Source organism: Pan paniscus, chromosome 5 (genome assembly GCF_029289425.2).
Source record: "Pan paniscus chromosome 5, NHGRI_mPanPan1-v2.0_pri, whole genome shotgun sequence".
NCBI classification, from domain to species: domain Eukaryota; kingdom Metazoa; phylum Chordata; class Mammalia; order Primates; family Hominidae; genus Pan; species Pan paniscus.
In genome coordinates, this window is record NC_073254.2 from 99,261,034 (window position 1) to 99,276,672 (window position 15,639).

At 38.2% G+C, this 15,639-nt stretch overlaps 1 protein-coding gene across 4 annotated transcripts in view; it reads right to left on the reverse strand.

The window, feature by feature from the left end:
• Nucleotides 1–15,639, reverse strand: part of HMGN3 (high mobility group nucleosomal binding domain 3) — a 41,117-nt gene that overhangs the window by 4,431 nt on the left and 21,047 nt on the right. For all 4 annotated transcript variants that reach the window (XM_003805818.7, XM_008975333.6, XM_008975327.6 and 1 more), the window contains exons 2-3: nucleotides 9,288–9,338; nucleotides 2,874–2,903 (exon numbers count right to left, since the gene is read on the reverse strand). In XM_003805818.7, coding sequence (XP_003805866.4) covers nucleotides 2,874–2,903; nucleotides 9,288–9,338 — 81 coding nt within the window. The remainder of the gene's footprint in view (nucleotides 1–2,873; nucleotides 2,904–9,287; nucleotides 9,339–15,639) is intronic.

The window sequence follows — 15,639 nt, forward strand, 5'->3', positions numbered from 1 at the left end:
GAAAGATAACTGAAAATGTGGAAGTGACTTTAGAACTGGGTAACAGACAGAGGTTGGAACAGTTTGGAGGGCTCAGAAGAAGACAAGAAAATGTGGGAAAGTTTGGAACTTCTAGAGACTTGCTGAATGGCTGTGACCTTTCCTAAAGATTTGTTGAATGGCTTTAACTAAAATGCTTATAATGATATTGACAATGAAATCCAGGCAGAGGTGGTCTCAGATAGAGATGAGGAACTTGTTAAGAACTGGAGCAAAGGTGACTCTTGTTACGTTTTAGCAAAGAGACTGGCAACATTTTGCCCCTGGTCTAGAGATTTGTGGAACTTTGAATTTGAGAGAGATGATTTAGGGTATCTGGTGGAAAAAATTTCAAAGCAGAAAAGCATTCAAGAGGTGACTTGGGTGCTGTTAAAGGCAATCAGTTTTAAAAGGGAAACAGAGCAGAAAAGTTTGGAAAATTTGCAGCCTGGCAATGCGATAGAAAAGAAAATCCCATTTTCTGAGCTGAGGAGAAATTCAATCCGGCTGCAGAAATTTGCATGAGTAATGAGGAGCAAAACGTTATGCACAAGACAATGGGAAAAATGTCTCCAGGGCACGTGACAGACCTTTGCAGCAGCCACTCCCATTACAGGCCCAGAGTTTAGGAGGAAAAAATGGCTTCGTGGGCCTGACCCAGGGTCCCTCTGCTCTGTGCAGTCTAGGGACTTGGTGCCCTGTCTCCCAGCCACTCCAGCTGTGACTAAAAGGGGCTAAGATACAGGGGCTATTGCTTCAGTGTGTGGAAGCCCCAAGCTTTGGCAGCTTCCATGTGGTGTTGAGCCTGCGAGTGTGCAGAAGTTAAGAATTGAGGTTTGGGAACCTCTGCGTAGATTTCAGAAGACGTATGGAAACAACTGGATGCCCAGGCAGACGTTGTTGCAGAGGCAGGGTCCTCATGGATAACCTCTGCTAGGGCAGTGCAGAAGGGCAATGTGGGGTTGAAGCCCTCACACAGAGTCCCTACTGGGGAACTGCCTAGTGGAGCTGTGAGAAGAGGGCCACTGCCCTCCAGACCCCAGAATGGTAGATTCACTGGCAGTTTGCACCGTGTGCCTGGAAAAGCTGCAGCCATTCAATGCCAGCCTGTGAAAGCAGCCAGGAGGGAAGCTGTATCCTGAAAAGCCACAGGGGCGGAGTTACCCAAGACCATGGAAACCCACGTCCTGCATCAGCGTGACCTGGATGCAAGAAAAGGAGTCAAAGATCATTTTGGAGCTTTAAGATTTGACTGCCCTGCTGGATTTCGGACTTGCATGAGGCCTGTAGCCCCTATGTTTTGGCCAATTTCTCCCATTTGGAATGGATGTATTTACCCAATATCTGTATCCCCATTTTACCCAAGAAGTAACTAACTTGCTTTTGATTTTACAGGCTCACAGGTGGAAGGGACTTGCCTTATCTCAGATGAGACTTTGGACTTTTGAGTTAATGCTGAAATGAGTTAAGATTTGGGGGACTGTTGGGAAGGCATGATTGGTTTTGAAATGTGAGGACATGAGATTTGGGCGGGGCTGGGGGCAGAATGATATGGTTTGGCTATGTCCCCACCCAAATGTCATCTTGAATTATAACTCCCACAGTTCCCATGTGTCATGGGAGGAACCTGGTGGGAGGTGATTGAATTATGGGGCGGGTCTTTCCTGTGCTGTTCTTGTGAAAGTGAATGAGTCTGGTGAGATCTGATGGTTTTAAAAATGGGAGTTTCCCTGCACAAGCTCTCTCTCTGCCTGCTGCCATCCACATAAGATGTGACTTGCTCCTCATCTTCCACCATGATTGTGAGGCTTCCCCAGCCACATGGAACTATAAGTCCAATTAAACCTCCTTCTTTTGTAAAATGCCCAGTCTTGAGTATGTCTTTATCAGCAGTGACTGTGAAAACAGACTAATATACTTCCTTACGAGACTCATGTGAAACACTGGCTTGCCTGATCCAAACAGCTGTATTTCTGAACTTGTGAGTGGTCCTAATACCCATTTTTGCTTTGATTCCTTATATTGTATCAGGCACAGATTTGGGTTGAGAATGAAATCCATGCTTTCCTGAAGACCAAAGTAGCATGAAGCTTCTGTAATAGCTAGTATGGGGATATACTAATATAGTGTCAACCAAAATGCCAATGCCTTTCCCTCTACCTTCTCAGTGGGAAGTCTGGGCTGCAGGAATTTTAACCAAAATCCTCCACTAGAGTCCAGCTAATCTCTCAGGAGAGCAGCAAAAGAGAAGAGCATAAGAACCAGTAAGGAGCACAGGTTGGTGAGGAAGAGCTGAAGGATGTCCACCTCAGAGGCTCAGCCACATCTGCCCATCTCAGCTTGTATCCTAACCCCGCAAGAATCTCCTGGCCCACAGAAGGAGACACCAAATAGCAAAGTAGAATTATTACTATTACAAAGATTCTTTAGGTCTGAAATGAGGCTACAGTATATGGACTCAGACAACTTTCAGAACATTCTCATACATACATTCTAAAGTATGAGTTGTGGACAGAGAATCAGAATTCTGTCCACTTCAGCACATCATAGGTACAATCTGAAGACTGGAACTTTGCCTAATATACTACTTTTGTTTCAGAGATCTAGCAATGTCAAACAACATCCTGCTTTATATTCTTCGTTATGGGGCTGGCCACTGTTTTTCTGACACATTTGATCAAGTGAATTGCTTGGCAACACTGGTCAAATGTGCTAGACATGAGGACCCTAGGTAATTTTCAAAAAGAAAATAAGCTCATGGGAAACCATGTTAATCTTCCTTTTGCTGCTTCACTTTGGACAAAGGGAACATGTACTCATAAGAACTAACACTGAAGTGGTTCTAAGGTACTTACCGCTGACAATCTGGCAGACCGTCTTGTGGGCTACAAAGGGAATGGAAAAATATACATATTTTTTGGTGATTATATAAAACGAAGTTGATTTTTAAAAATCTATTCTTAATATACCTTACTTTGTTGAATGACTATAATGTATGATTCCCATCACCTTCTCCAGGTAAGCACAGTGAAACATATCCCAAGTCCCCTGGGCACGATGACACTCAAGAGGAAGTGTTTCTAAAAAGGGGTAGGTATACTGTTCAAATAAACGGCTTCTCCCAACTAAGGGTGTGGTGAATAAGTAAGGGAAATGAAGATCAACTTAGGCTTTATCCCAAATTAAAACCTCTACTTTTATGACAAAATCAACAACAAGAACATTGAGGTGCTATTTAAGAGCTAGTCTTCAGTCTGACTCCAGCTCCTTAAAAATGGAACTAAAGCTTTTAAGTTAATACAAGAAGAGACTTATGCAATTGTGTAGAAAGCAAAATAGCAGGAGTTCCCCATCTTGCTGCTATGTTAGAAATGAAAATGACTACAAATCTTGGCAGTTAACAAGAAAGGCTTCTTTTTACCTATAACAAAACAAACACATTTATCTAGTAGTATATGTTCAAAGGATTTAACTAGAATTAAAAGTGCATTATTTTTTCTTTTAATTTCAAAGTTTAGAAAATTTACAGAGAAACTGTGTAGAAATTGATATTTTGGGGAAATCTTTTTTTCTTCAAGGATATTACAAGTTAACAGCAAATGACCCTGAAAAGAAAATCTAAATTAACAGAACTGTCCTAGGCATTTCAGCAATAACACACAAAATTGATATTCTACTTACCATCCAACCTACGGTGGCTCCCCAAGGGATTTCACATTCTAAAAGCATAACTGCCTTTTTAAAAAAAGTGCTCTAGAAATAAATACTCCATACTTTTTGTCTGTTTTATTCACTGCTCCATCTCCAGTAGGGTACTGGCCAACATATAGTACAAACTCAGTATTTGCTGAATAAATGAATCCAAGCTTTTCCCTAATTCTCACTGCCTTATGCAGACTTTGCCTCATTACAATAGCTTAAATGTTTCAAATAATTTTTCCTAAGGGGGACAGCAAAAATGGTCAGTAGGAATCCATGCCATAATTACGAGGAATCATGGAATTCTTGAAGTGGGGCTAAGGTCAGTCTAGGTCAGCCAGTCAGGCCAAACTGGAAGAAATATTTCTTGCCATCTCCACATCTAAGAACTTTCTTGCTGAAAATAGCCAGAGAAGCTAAACTCATTTTTCTTTAAACTATAGAAGGAAATGAAGGGCCAGAGCCTCCATGAATACTTTTAACCCTGGAGTCTCGAAGAAAGATCAGAGCTGGACTTAAGGCCAGCTAGGAGAATGTGCTGAGAATGAAAGGCTGTGCAGGTTAAGTGATTGGGTGGGATACACTCACTGCACAGAGTAAAAGCTTGTACAACTCAGCACATAGCCCTGTGAATTAGTACAGGAGGAGTGTGTGTCAGATTCTCCATAGGAACCATAGTGCCTGCTATGGTTATCAAGGGTGCATTCTTGACAGTGCACCCATAAGTCCCTGGGAACCAGAATCCAAATCCTGCAATACCTTTCCCAGCATGGTTAACTGTATTAAGTATACTGAAGGCAACATTTTCAAGTAAACCAGGCAATAAGAGGGTATCTTGTGTTTTTTTAATGTACTTTCTGAGCATAGAGGAGCAAAGAGCACCTTCCAATTACCCAACAGAGCTCAGCTTTGAAGCTTCAGTGTGGCCTCAAGGACTATCCATGTCTCACAAACTACAGCAGGCAGAACAATACCTTCCAAGATGAAAGTGACAGTCTCCATGCTAAAGAGAGGTGAAAGAGCCTTATCTGACTCCCTCTCCACTTGATGTCAACTCATGTGCACCATGCTGGTCTTGCCTCATGTTCACCTCATCTGACACGTCTCCATACTTCCTTGCACAGGACCACCTTCTCTTATATTTCTATGGCTCCAATATGTAGCAGGGGCCCTCAATAAGTGTTGAGATGAACAGAAGGGGTAAGCACCAGAAACATACAGCAACTGTGAACTTGTAGGGAGGGGAAGAAGTCCTAGAGCCACTACTCAGTTACTCTTTAGTTTGGGGCCTGAAAAGGGGCCAAACATGTTAGCCATTACTCAAAACTGCCTCCCTATCTGCCATCTAGTTGTCTTGAATAAAATCTCCATGAAGTGAGGCAAAATCATGTGAAAAGTTCCCCAGCTGCGACACTGTTGTTCCTCTCCATGTGAACACCTGAACATACCGAATAGACTAAGTGATGCCAGAGAGCTCTTTGGGATTTCCAGAGACATTCCAATCTAAGCACTGCTCTACCGGGACTAACAGCTGTTCTGATCCAAAGGACTTAATACCTTTTAAAAATTCAGGTCCAGTACAGGAGTTCCAAAATAAAAAGCCTAGGAAATTAATGCAAAAAAAAAAAAAAAAAGCCTAAGCTGTCTAAACCAGCCAGTACCTAAAAATCCTATCTTCTATTATAAAATCATTTTATGACTTGCTACATACAATTTCCCAGCTCTTCTTTCTATGCCATTAAAAAAGACTTTTCTTACATTTTCTTTTCCAGTAGCTATCATAAGAGATTTTCGTTTTCACTGCAAACAGTGGAGGCTGAGATGAACCTTTCACTCAGTCAGCAGTACTGATTATGCATACAAGTATGGACACCTTCCTGGAAAGTTCTATCAGCTTTCACAGCCTTAAAATCTGTAAATTATTGGACTATATTTATTGGATATGAAATAGATTAGACTGCTATTTTTTCCTTTTTGAAACACTAACATGTGAAGTACTCATTTGAGACTCAGATTGTTGGGTGGGACTACGAGGGGAAAAAAAAGCTATTAAGAATTTCTCTTGTTTTTTTTTTTTTTAATTGTGAATCCTCAGGAAAAGTGGTCCAGAGACTGCTCCTCAGCACTTCTCTGACATTCGCTATTTCCCTTCCTTGCTTTGTTTTCCTTAATTGCCAATATCCAATTATTTTACTAGCTCTCAGGGAAGGAAGGAGGGCTTTTAGAATGAAAAGTCATCATTGATAAATATGACAAACAGATACGATAAATGTGAGGGTTTGCCACTATGGTATATAGGTGCTGGTCACAATGGAATTATCCCATAGGCATCATCCCATAGGCATGATCATCCTTTAGGTTGGAGAAAATTCTGGTGAAGCCTATTCTGAAAGACATGAAATCTACTTTAATATCCTGGTTGCAAAAGCAACATAGAAGTCTAATCTCCCAATGACAAAGTACACAGGGATAGCTAGATTCAATAGAATCACTGCACTTTGCTGGATACTGCTTGAAACACATGGACTATTCCTTTGGAATGTGGGAGTATTTTTATTTTTATGAGATGTTTTTGCTCCTGAGCCTGACCATGTACCTCCAAGCAAAACCCAAAAGTCAAGTTGCTTTTAATTCTAAAAAAAAAAAAAAAAAAAATGCCTAAAAAGAAATTGCCTTTTTTTCAAAACTGGGAAGTAGAAAAGTTTGTACCTCAGAGCCTTGGTTGGGAATAGACAAGACAGAAAAATGGATACTGGATTACCAGATTTTTAGGACTGTCATAAAAGGGCCATAGGGATAGCAGATTTTGGAGCAGGAGATGCAGATATCTTTCCTGGTTCTGCTATTTACAAGTTCTAACACCCAGGGAAAATCATGTTTCTCTGAGAACTTTGCTCTAGTTAAAATAGGGATAACATCTGTCAATCTGTCCTCAAAAATAGCACTTCTCTGACATTCACTATTCTCCTTCCTTACTTTGTTTTTCTTCATAGCTAATATTCAATCATTTTATTTTACTCTCTCTCCCACTACAAGGAAGCTCCATGAAAGCAGGGATTTTTGCTTCTTTTGTTCACTGTGGGATCTGGAGAGCTTAGAACAGTGCTTGGCGCATTATAGGTGCTTATACATTTTTGTTGAGGAATAATCTGCCTTCATCTCATTTTAGAGTTACTATATGGACCAGACAAAATAATGGATGTAAAAGGGTTTGTAACTGTTGATTGTAATGACTATAATGTATTATTTTGGTTATTTACTGTCCAAGTCCCCTGAAGTACTATCTTCTGCACAATGCTTCTAATATGGCAGTGGAAGAGGATTTTCAAAAGAGAATCCCCCTTAGTAACTGTTATCTATTCACTAAAGTCAAGGTGGTGCATACTCAATGACATAACTGGAAAATTCAGTCAATCCAGTGGGAAAGAAAAAAAAAATCAATCAATCAATACACTGACAGTTTTTACCCGAAACCATCAGCAAACTAACTGACCTTTTCACTTTTTAAATAACTGTGTTGATGTCCTGAAGACATTATCATGAGTTTTAATCTGGCCTTGGCTTAAATGACAGGTAGAGCCTTGTCTAGAAACCATTTTTATTAACAACAAAAAATACATAAAATATATAGAAATAATATAAAAGAAAATATAAAAATAACAATTAAAAATAAAAACATAATAAAAAAATTAGCCAGGTGTGGTAGCATGCACCTACAGTCCCAGCCACTTGGAGGCTGAGATGGGAGAATCACTTGAGCCAGGGAGATCGAGACTGCAGTGAGCTATGATCTTGCCACCTCACCCACTCCAGCCTGGATGACAGAGTGAGATGCTATCTCAAAAAATAAAATAAAATAAAATAATATGTATAAGACAGCTGTACAAGCAAAACCACACACATATCCTTTATATATACATTCTCACAAGCTTGATTTACTTTTGGTGTAGTGGAATTGGAAAGACAATCAAAGATTACTGGGTGCCATGGTGTTTCTAGGTTTTTTGACTGACACATCAATTTAAATGCCAGTCCCTAAGGAAAAACCCACATGCTTTTGTTTTGGTGTCCAAATCTTAAAAACATTAAGGTTAGTTATACTTAGCCAACTGTTCTAAAAATCACATTTTGCCATTTCCCAAGAAAATTCAAGCATTTATCATTTTTTGGTTGGTTCTTGCATGTGTGTGATGACTCTGTTTTGGATAACAAACTTCATGATTATTCCAAACTCTGTCAAACAGTGAATGCTAGGTACATGGATGATGGGGACAGACTGTTTTGTTTTGCTTTTAAATTATTTCTTTATAGGTTCTGTTTAAGATTTTCCACTTGGCAGAATGAATTTCCTTGTACAAATCTTGTGCAGGGGTTTTGGTATCAAGATAAACTCCTCTGAATTATTAACCACATTATGAATCACCCAATCAAAGAACCTGTAACTAGATATTGTTTTTGTCTCACCCATGACCCCTTTTAGTTGATAAGTTCAAGGGTAACAGCTGCAGTTTTCCACCTATTCTAAAGCCCTGTGCAAAGGGAATGGTTGTCATCAAAGTTATATCTCTTTTCCTACTGTTTAGCTCATCTTTTTTTAGAGGTTCATAATAATAACTGTGGATGGTCAAATCCAAGAATCTCTTCCAAGTTTCTAGACTTTTGGAGGTTTCTGAATTTTAAAACAAAACATCTTTGAATCATTGCCTAATTAATTATCCCAATATCCTGAGTGTTCCCAATTTAAAAAAAAGCTTTAATATTTTGACATATTGTGTATCCCTCCATAGTTCTTTTTTTTTTTTTTTTTTTTTTTTTTTTTAGAGTCTCTCTCGCTCTGTCACCCAGGCTGGAGTGCAGTGGTGTGATGTCGGCTCACTGCAACCTCCACCTCCCAGGTTCACGCCATTCTCCTGCCTCAGCCTCCCGAGTAGCTGGGACTACAGGCGCCCACCACCACGCCTGGCTAACTTTTTATATTTTTAGTAGAGATGGGGTTTCACCGTGTTAGCCAGGATGGTCTCTATCTCCTGACCTCGTGATCCGCCCACCTCGGCCTCCCAAAATGCTGGGATTACAGGCGTGAGCCACTGCGCCCGGCCTATAGTTTTTGATTTTAGAGATGATCCTTCTCAGGCAAAATATTCAGAACCTAAAAAGTGATTTATAATCCACTCATTGGAGCACAGAATTTATGACATCAACAGTCTTTCATTTTCTTGCTGTGAAAGGCAGACTTTGTTCTCCTTGATGAATTTACCTATTATCTTACTCTTTGCCCAGAAGGAATTCTCAGTATCTGCTTTAACAGAAAGCAGGGCTGACAGGTAGAAACATAAACAACACAGTAAGTGGAAAACGCCTCATCAATATACCCAACTGAAACACACCTAGGCCAAGCGAGACTACATATAGACACTTATCGCTGTTTCAGGTAGTCTTAACAACCTTGATCATTCATATTAAACTTTGTTCATACAATTGTCCGCATTTCATTCAGATGCAGACAATCCTAATAATATTAAACATTTCAATGTAAATAATTAAATATAGGATGTCAAAGATATACTTACCTCCTGTTTAGTTACTTTGGATCCATCTTTGCCCTCTGTATTCTCTGGAGACTAGAAAGAAAATATTTCAGTGAATTGTATTTAAATTGGAAAACACACATTAGAAAAATGTTTTTAAAAAGTTATCTCATTCCCAGGACAAGACAAGCCAACAGATTTTTTTGCAAAGAAAAAGTAAATTACAACAGGGTATGTCTTTTACACACCTACGTGCATGCATGCACACACACGGTAGACAGCTGCATAACTGCTCGACTTTTAAAGCAGAAATGGTGAAAGAACGATGTGATTCCCTGTTCTCAATGTGCATTCACCCTAAGCGACGTTCATTTATCTTTGATGATTCCAGTTAAAGAACAGGGGCCAGAGGTCAGTGGCAGGAATGCCTGGGAGCCACCCTCTTGTTCCATTTGCTTGTTCTAGTCACTCCATTCCTTTAAGATAAGGGCAGGATGCTGGTAAAGCCCAGGCCAACCACAAAAGCACATTTTCATCCCATCCTTGCCTAGCCTTGATTTCTAGCCCATTTCTTGATATGAACTGACAAATTTATCATAGATTACCATTTTTCCATTATCAACTCCAGCATCTCTACTAAACTCCCAGCCTTGGCATGACAGCCAGGCTACGTGCCACCCCCAGCTGATTTATTTCCAGGTTTTGATCCATCCCCTGGGGCAGCACCTGCCTCCTCTTGTAACAGCTCAAACCGGATTCCTTTAAAGGATGTGTATACTATGGGAAAAACATGTCTTATATTTTCTTTATATTTTAAAGTAAAATGTACTTTGGATTTATTGGACACTGCACATGTCCCAATATTTTTTATTGGCTAAGAGTTATTAAATAATATTAAAACAACTAAACTACTTAGAAAACTAGACTATTTAACATTTTTAAACTACATAAAGTTAGAAAGTGAATACTCAGTCTCTATGGCACAAATAGGCTGCTGATCTGAATAGAGCTCCTGTTAGAAAAAAATACAAATAGCAAACTGACATTTGACACGATGTTTGGCTCAGCAAAATAAAACAGCTATGTGGTAATGCCTCATCTGATAAAATGAGAACAAAATTCAAGAGATCATAAAACCCACTGTTTGAGGCTAGTGACACTGTAAATTAATATAATCGTTTCAAAGAACAACTTGGCAATATGAAAAAGACACAGAGGACTAATATGATGACCTAGTAATTTCAATTTTGGTACCTGGACTCAGAAAAAGAAACTCTTTGTAAAAATATGGTTTTATTTGTACTATTTCTAATATGGAATAAGTGGAAGCAACTCATGTATCAGTAAATAATAGAGAAATGATTAAGTAAACTATTACTTATTTACATATTTATGTAACAGTGAATGGAATTAAAAAGTTAGGTGATGTAAACACATGAAAAGTCCACATAAAATAAGGCTAAATTCAAAAACTTAGGTCATAAAAATGTACGCAAAACAAAGGTCCTAAGTATATATAAAAGTCTTTAGGAAAGATAAAAGCTTTTCTTCAAGGCAAAGGACCCAGTGACCTTTCTCTATTCCCTAGAGCTGCCCGTTACCCAGAGCCTATCATATGCCCTCTTTCCAGAACCTCCCATGTCATGGATTTCTCTCTTGTTTCCAAATTAACCATCTCCCCTCCTCCGTGGAACCTTCTCAATTATGAAGAAACAGTTTTCTCTTTTTTGTACCCCACTCTCTTGCACGGGAATATTTCGTTTATAGATCTTGTGTTCATCAGTCAGTTGTGGCAGAGATGGCAAAATCTTAGTCTGAGCATATGAAGATAATTCCTAGGTGGACCACTGGTCTTTGCTCACTTCCATGGCTACAAACTCAACCCTTCTGGCCACACAACAGACCCTTGGTTGTCTAGGAGTGCTGGGCTTTCATTCAGACCTGTCAGGTCACTCAGTAGATTTCAGTCTAGGGTACTCTCTACCTATAATTGATAGGCAGTTAAAGCAGCAGTACATAGCTATTATAAGAAAAACTGATGTTAATGACATTATTTTCATATTTTTCTATGCAGTGGATTAGTGACAGGCAATATGATGGAGTTCAATCTCTAAACACCGACCTAATAATGTTTGTATGGGATGCAAATTATTCAAAAAAGAGAAACTTGGAAAGGCACTGCATGAAAAAAGCAGGTACACTGAAAATGTGAATGCCTTCAGACAAATGAACATAAGGCTCTGGATGTAAAGAGCTAGCAAAGCTCATTTCTCTGGCAATCTACCACAATGGCTTTCTGTTAGCAAGCATTTAATACACCTGCAGTCAGGAACAATCAATCTTTACCGGGGATCAGTGTGATACAATGGTATGAATGCAGGATGTGGGCTCAAGACACCTGGTTTGAATCTTGGCTCTATACCTAGAAGCTGTATGATCTGGGACAGTGACTTGATCACAGTGGCTCAGTCTCCTTCATCCATGAATGATAGATGATAATGACAGCTAACTCAAAGGGTACTGCTTATGATCAAGTGAGATACTGGAGAAAGCATTTCATAAACTGTAAATTGTTACACAGAGGTTATGCAATAAAAAAGATCTTTAGTCTTCTAAATTATACAGTATGAAACTATATTCAACAGAGCCTTAAAGTTGAGCACATTTCCTTACATCCAGATTCCCTGCAAACTGGTTATCTGTTTTTGTTGCACAGAGTAACGGGTAGACTATTTTGGAAAGACCTACCATTATAAGCTGTCTTATCACATAACCCTCTCCATCAATTAACACTAAGCCACAGGCCGGAGACAAGAAGGAAGAGAGCATGGTTTTAAGGGATTAAAACAGAAACCCAAAGCTTTTTGTGCCAAGGGATTGCGAAGAATAAAAACATAGAAAGGAGGGAAACAAAAGGTTGGGGGTGGATATAGGGGATCTCAGATGTACTTCAACCTTCTGGCAGGTGGATGTGAAAGATGAGGAGAGTTAGATGGGATGCAGGGACTGCCAAGGCAAAGGGGGCTCTTGCCCCACTCTCCAGGACACAACAGGCTTACACTAATCCAGTTTGAACCAAGAATGGTCAAGAGGGCCCAAATCATGGTCAAATAAAAAGGTCTCATGCACGTATCCACGTCTGCAAGAGATGTTTTAACTTTTTGTTGTTGGTTTCTCATGCCTTTTAAGGAAGCTGCTTATGTGAGGATACTCCTGTATGCTCTCACCCTGTACCAGCCCTAGGCTTTGTTTCTTATCCCTTCTGGCACACCCGAAAAAGGAAAACAATGGGGAGTGGGGAGGGAAGGAATGCTTGCTCAATTAGATTTTAAGACTTAAAAATAATAAACAATATAGGTAACTAACACTTATACAACAATATGATACTTAAAAGAGACACCAAAAACTCAAGGATATAGAAAGCATGAAAATAAAAGGATGTTGAAAAAATATATACTTAGCTAAAATTAATTAAAAAGTAGAAATGACCTAAATATATGTCATCAGAAGGATATATACACTGTGGTATATAATCAAATAAATGTAGCAGTGAACACAAATGAACTACGGGTGTGCACATCAACAGAGATGAATCTCACAAACGTAACGTTGGGCAAAAAAGGGAAGTCATGGCACGATTTTAAATAAAGTTTGAAAATACAAATACAAGAAAAGTCTATAAAGAAAAGCATAACAAATGATAACTGCAAAATCATGACTGAGGTTACCTTTTGCTGAGGAAAGGGAGGGTAATTTGACTGGGAAAGACAAAGTCATTGGTAAGAGTTATATTTCTTAAGCTAGATGGTGGTTTATTATTATGTAAATAATATTTATTTAGATACTACGTATGTATGTATGTTTTATATTAAAATGTTTTTGATTCATACAAAATAGAAATTCTGAAGCTAATAAAAGCAGGCTCATTGAAATAAAAAACTCAAAACACGGATAAACTCTAGACCAGACACAGTAGGAACTGCCATAGACTGCTGAGGAATTAAGAATGCAACAAAGAACAACAAAAGGATGAACAAAAGAGAGGTTAGGTGATGTGGTTAATTGAGAAGCTCCACAACTATCTAATAGGCATTTCAGAAGCAGAGAAAGAGGTATCAGTAGGAAGGCAAAGACATAATGACTATTTTCCCAAAGTAAAGTCTTGACTCCCCAGATTGAACACTCACACCAAGGAACAAACTGAAAACAAAACAAAACAAACAAAATAATACAACAGGACATATTGTAATAAAACTACAAAGCATCAAGAAAAATGAGAAAATCTGTAAAGTTATCACAGTTAAGGCAGATTACCTATAAAGAATTACTTCTCCAACAACAAATACAAATGTATGAAAATATAGAGTACTATTCAAGGAGTTGAGGAAAACTGCCAACCTAGAATTCTATACCTAGCTATCATTCAAGAGTGATGGCAAAATAAAGCCATTTCAGAATACAAACATAAAGAGAGTTCACTTCCAACAAAGCATTTCTTTCAACAAGAATCTATTACTAAAGGATCAAATTTAGTAATAAGAAAAACAAATCTAGAAGGAAGGAAAACTATGTAAGAAAAAAATGTAAAAAATATACTAATAAATTTAATTAACCACTAATCGTGAACAACATTACCTATTGTGTTTTTAAGTTTCAACAGAAATTCTACAGCAGTTCTTTCCTACAGAAATACAACATATAATTTTAGATTTTCTAATTGCCACATTAAAAAAGCATAAAAACAGGTAAAACTAATTTTAATATTTTATTTAACTGACTATATCTAAAACTTTATTATTTCACCCTGTAATTAATGCAAAAAAAGATTAATGAGATATTTCACAGACTTTTTTGTACTAAATCTTTAAAATCTGGTGTTCGTTTTGTACTTAGAACACATCTTTATTCAAATGCTAAATTTTTATCAGGAACATCTAATCTGTATTTAGAATTCATAAAACTTACAGTAGTTTTACCCAGGTTGTTCCAAACATTTATAATTTACCAATCGCTGATTCTAATATCAGTTTTTAAACTTAAGTTGATTAAAATTAAATAACAAATTCAGCTCCTCATTCTTAAGTGTTTAATAAACTCATGCAGCTAATGGCTACCATATAGCACAGCTTTAGACAAAAACAATCATGAAAGATAGAAGTGGGGTCGGTAGATAAGAAGTTAAAGGATACTATGGTCCTGGTTTTGTTCTGGAGGATGATACAGATACAGATTAATTTTAGACTTTGTTAAAATAAAATTTAAAGTTACCATTAAAAAATGTAAGAACAGAAATAGGATCTATAAACTTCCAAATCAGGAGGGGTGGAATAAAACATATTTACCAATAAAAAGCAGGAAAGTAAAAAACAAAGGAAAACAAAGAATAGAAAACATAAAAAGTCCAAATAAATCAGCAATCACAATACACCTAGACATAGTATACCCTTCCATTATAATGTCAAGTGACAGAGGGAAGAAACAGAGTAATACATGTACAGGACTACACTTCTACAAATTTCCTTTTTTGTTTTTTTGAGACGAAGTCTCACTCTGTCACCCAGGCTGGAGTGCAATGGCGCGATCTCGGCTCACTTCAACCTCCACCTCCTGGGTTCAAGCTATTCTCCTGCCTCAGCCTCCAGAGTAGCTGGGATTACAGGTGCGTGCCACCACACCTGGCTAATTTTTGTATTTTTAGTAGAGATGGGGTTTCATCATGTTGGTCAGGCTGGTCTCAAACTCCTGACCTCAGGTGATCCACCCACTTTGGCCTCCCAAAGTGTTGAGATTACAGGTGTGAGCCACCACGCCCCACCACTTATACAAATTTTAGAACATGCACAAATCAATATTATGGATGGATGGATGGATGTGTCATAAAGGTATAAAAGCAAGAACTGGAAGAATACACAACAAATTCGTGATGATGGTTATCTTTGGAGGGGATGATAAGGAAAAAGGAACCAAGGGGATGTTTCAAAGGAAACTGAACTTTAATAATTTATTTTCTAAAAAGGCCTGAAATGAACAATGATTTTTAAAAGACTCCAATTTGTGAATTCTCAGTGGTGGGTAAATAGGTATATTATATTATTTCCTGGATTTCTCTGTATTTATGTTTTTTTCTAAATAAAAATATTATCCATACTGGGGAGAAGAAAAAGACTAAAAGCAAACCTACTCTATTAAAAACAGTACCGTATCTACTCCCTAATACAAATTACATAACTAGGTTTACTCACAGCATTTTTTCTATTTCTTCAATATCATATCAATCTGGTTTATATTGCCTCCTCTTCTGTACAAGACATGTAATATAACTGCTTCATTTGTACTGATAATGAAGGCACTGGACTCAGAACTCTTGAAGGAGTGTGGGAGTCGAGATGGGCAG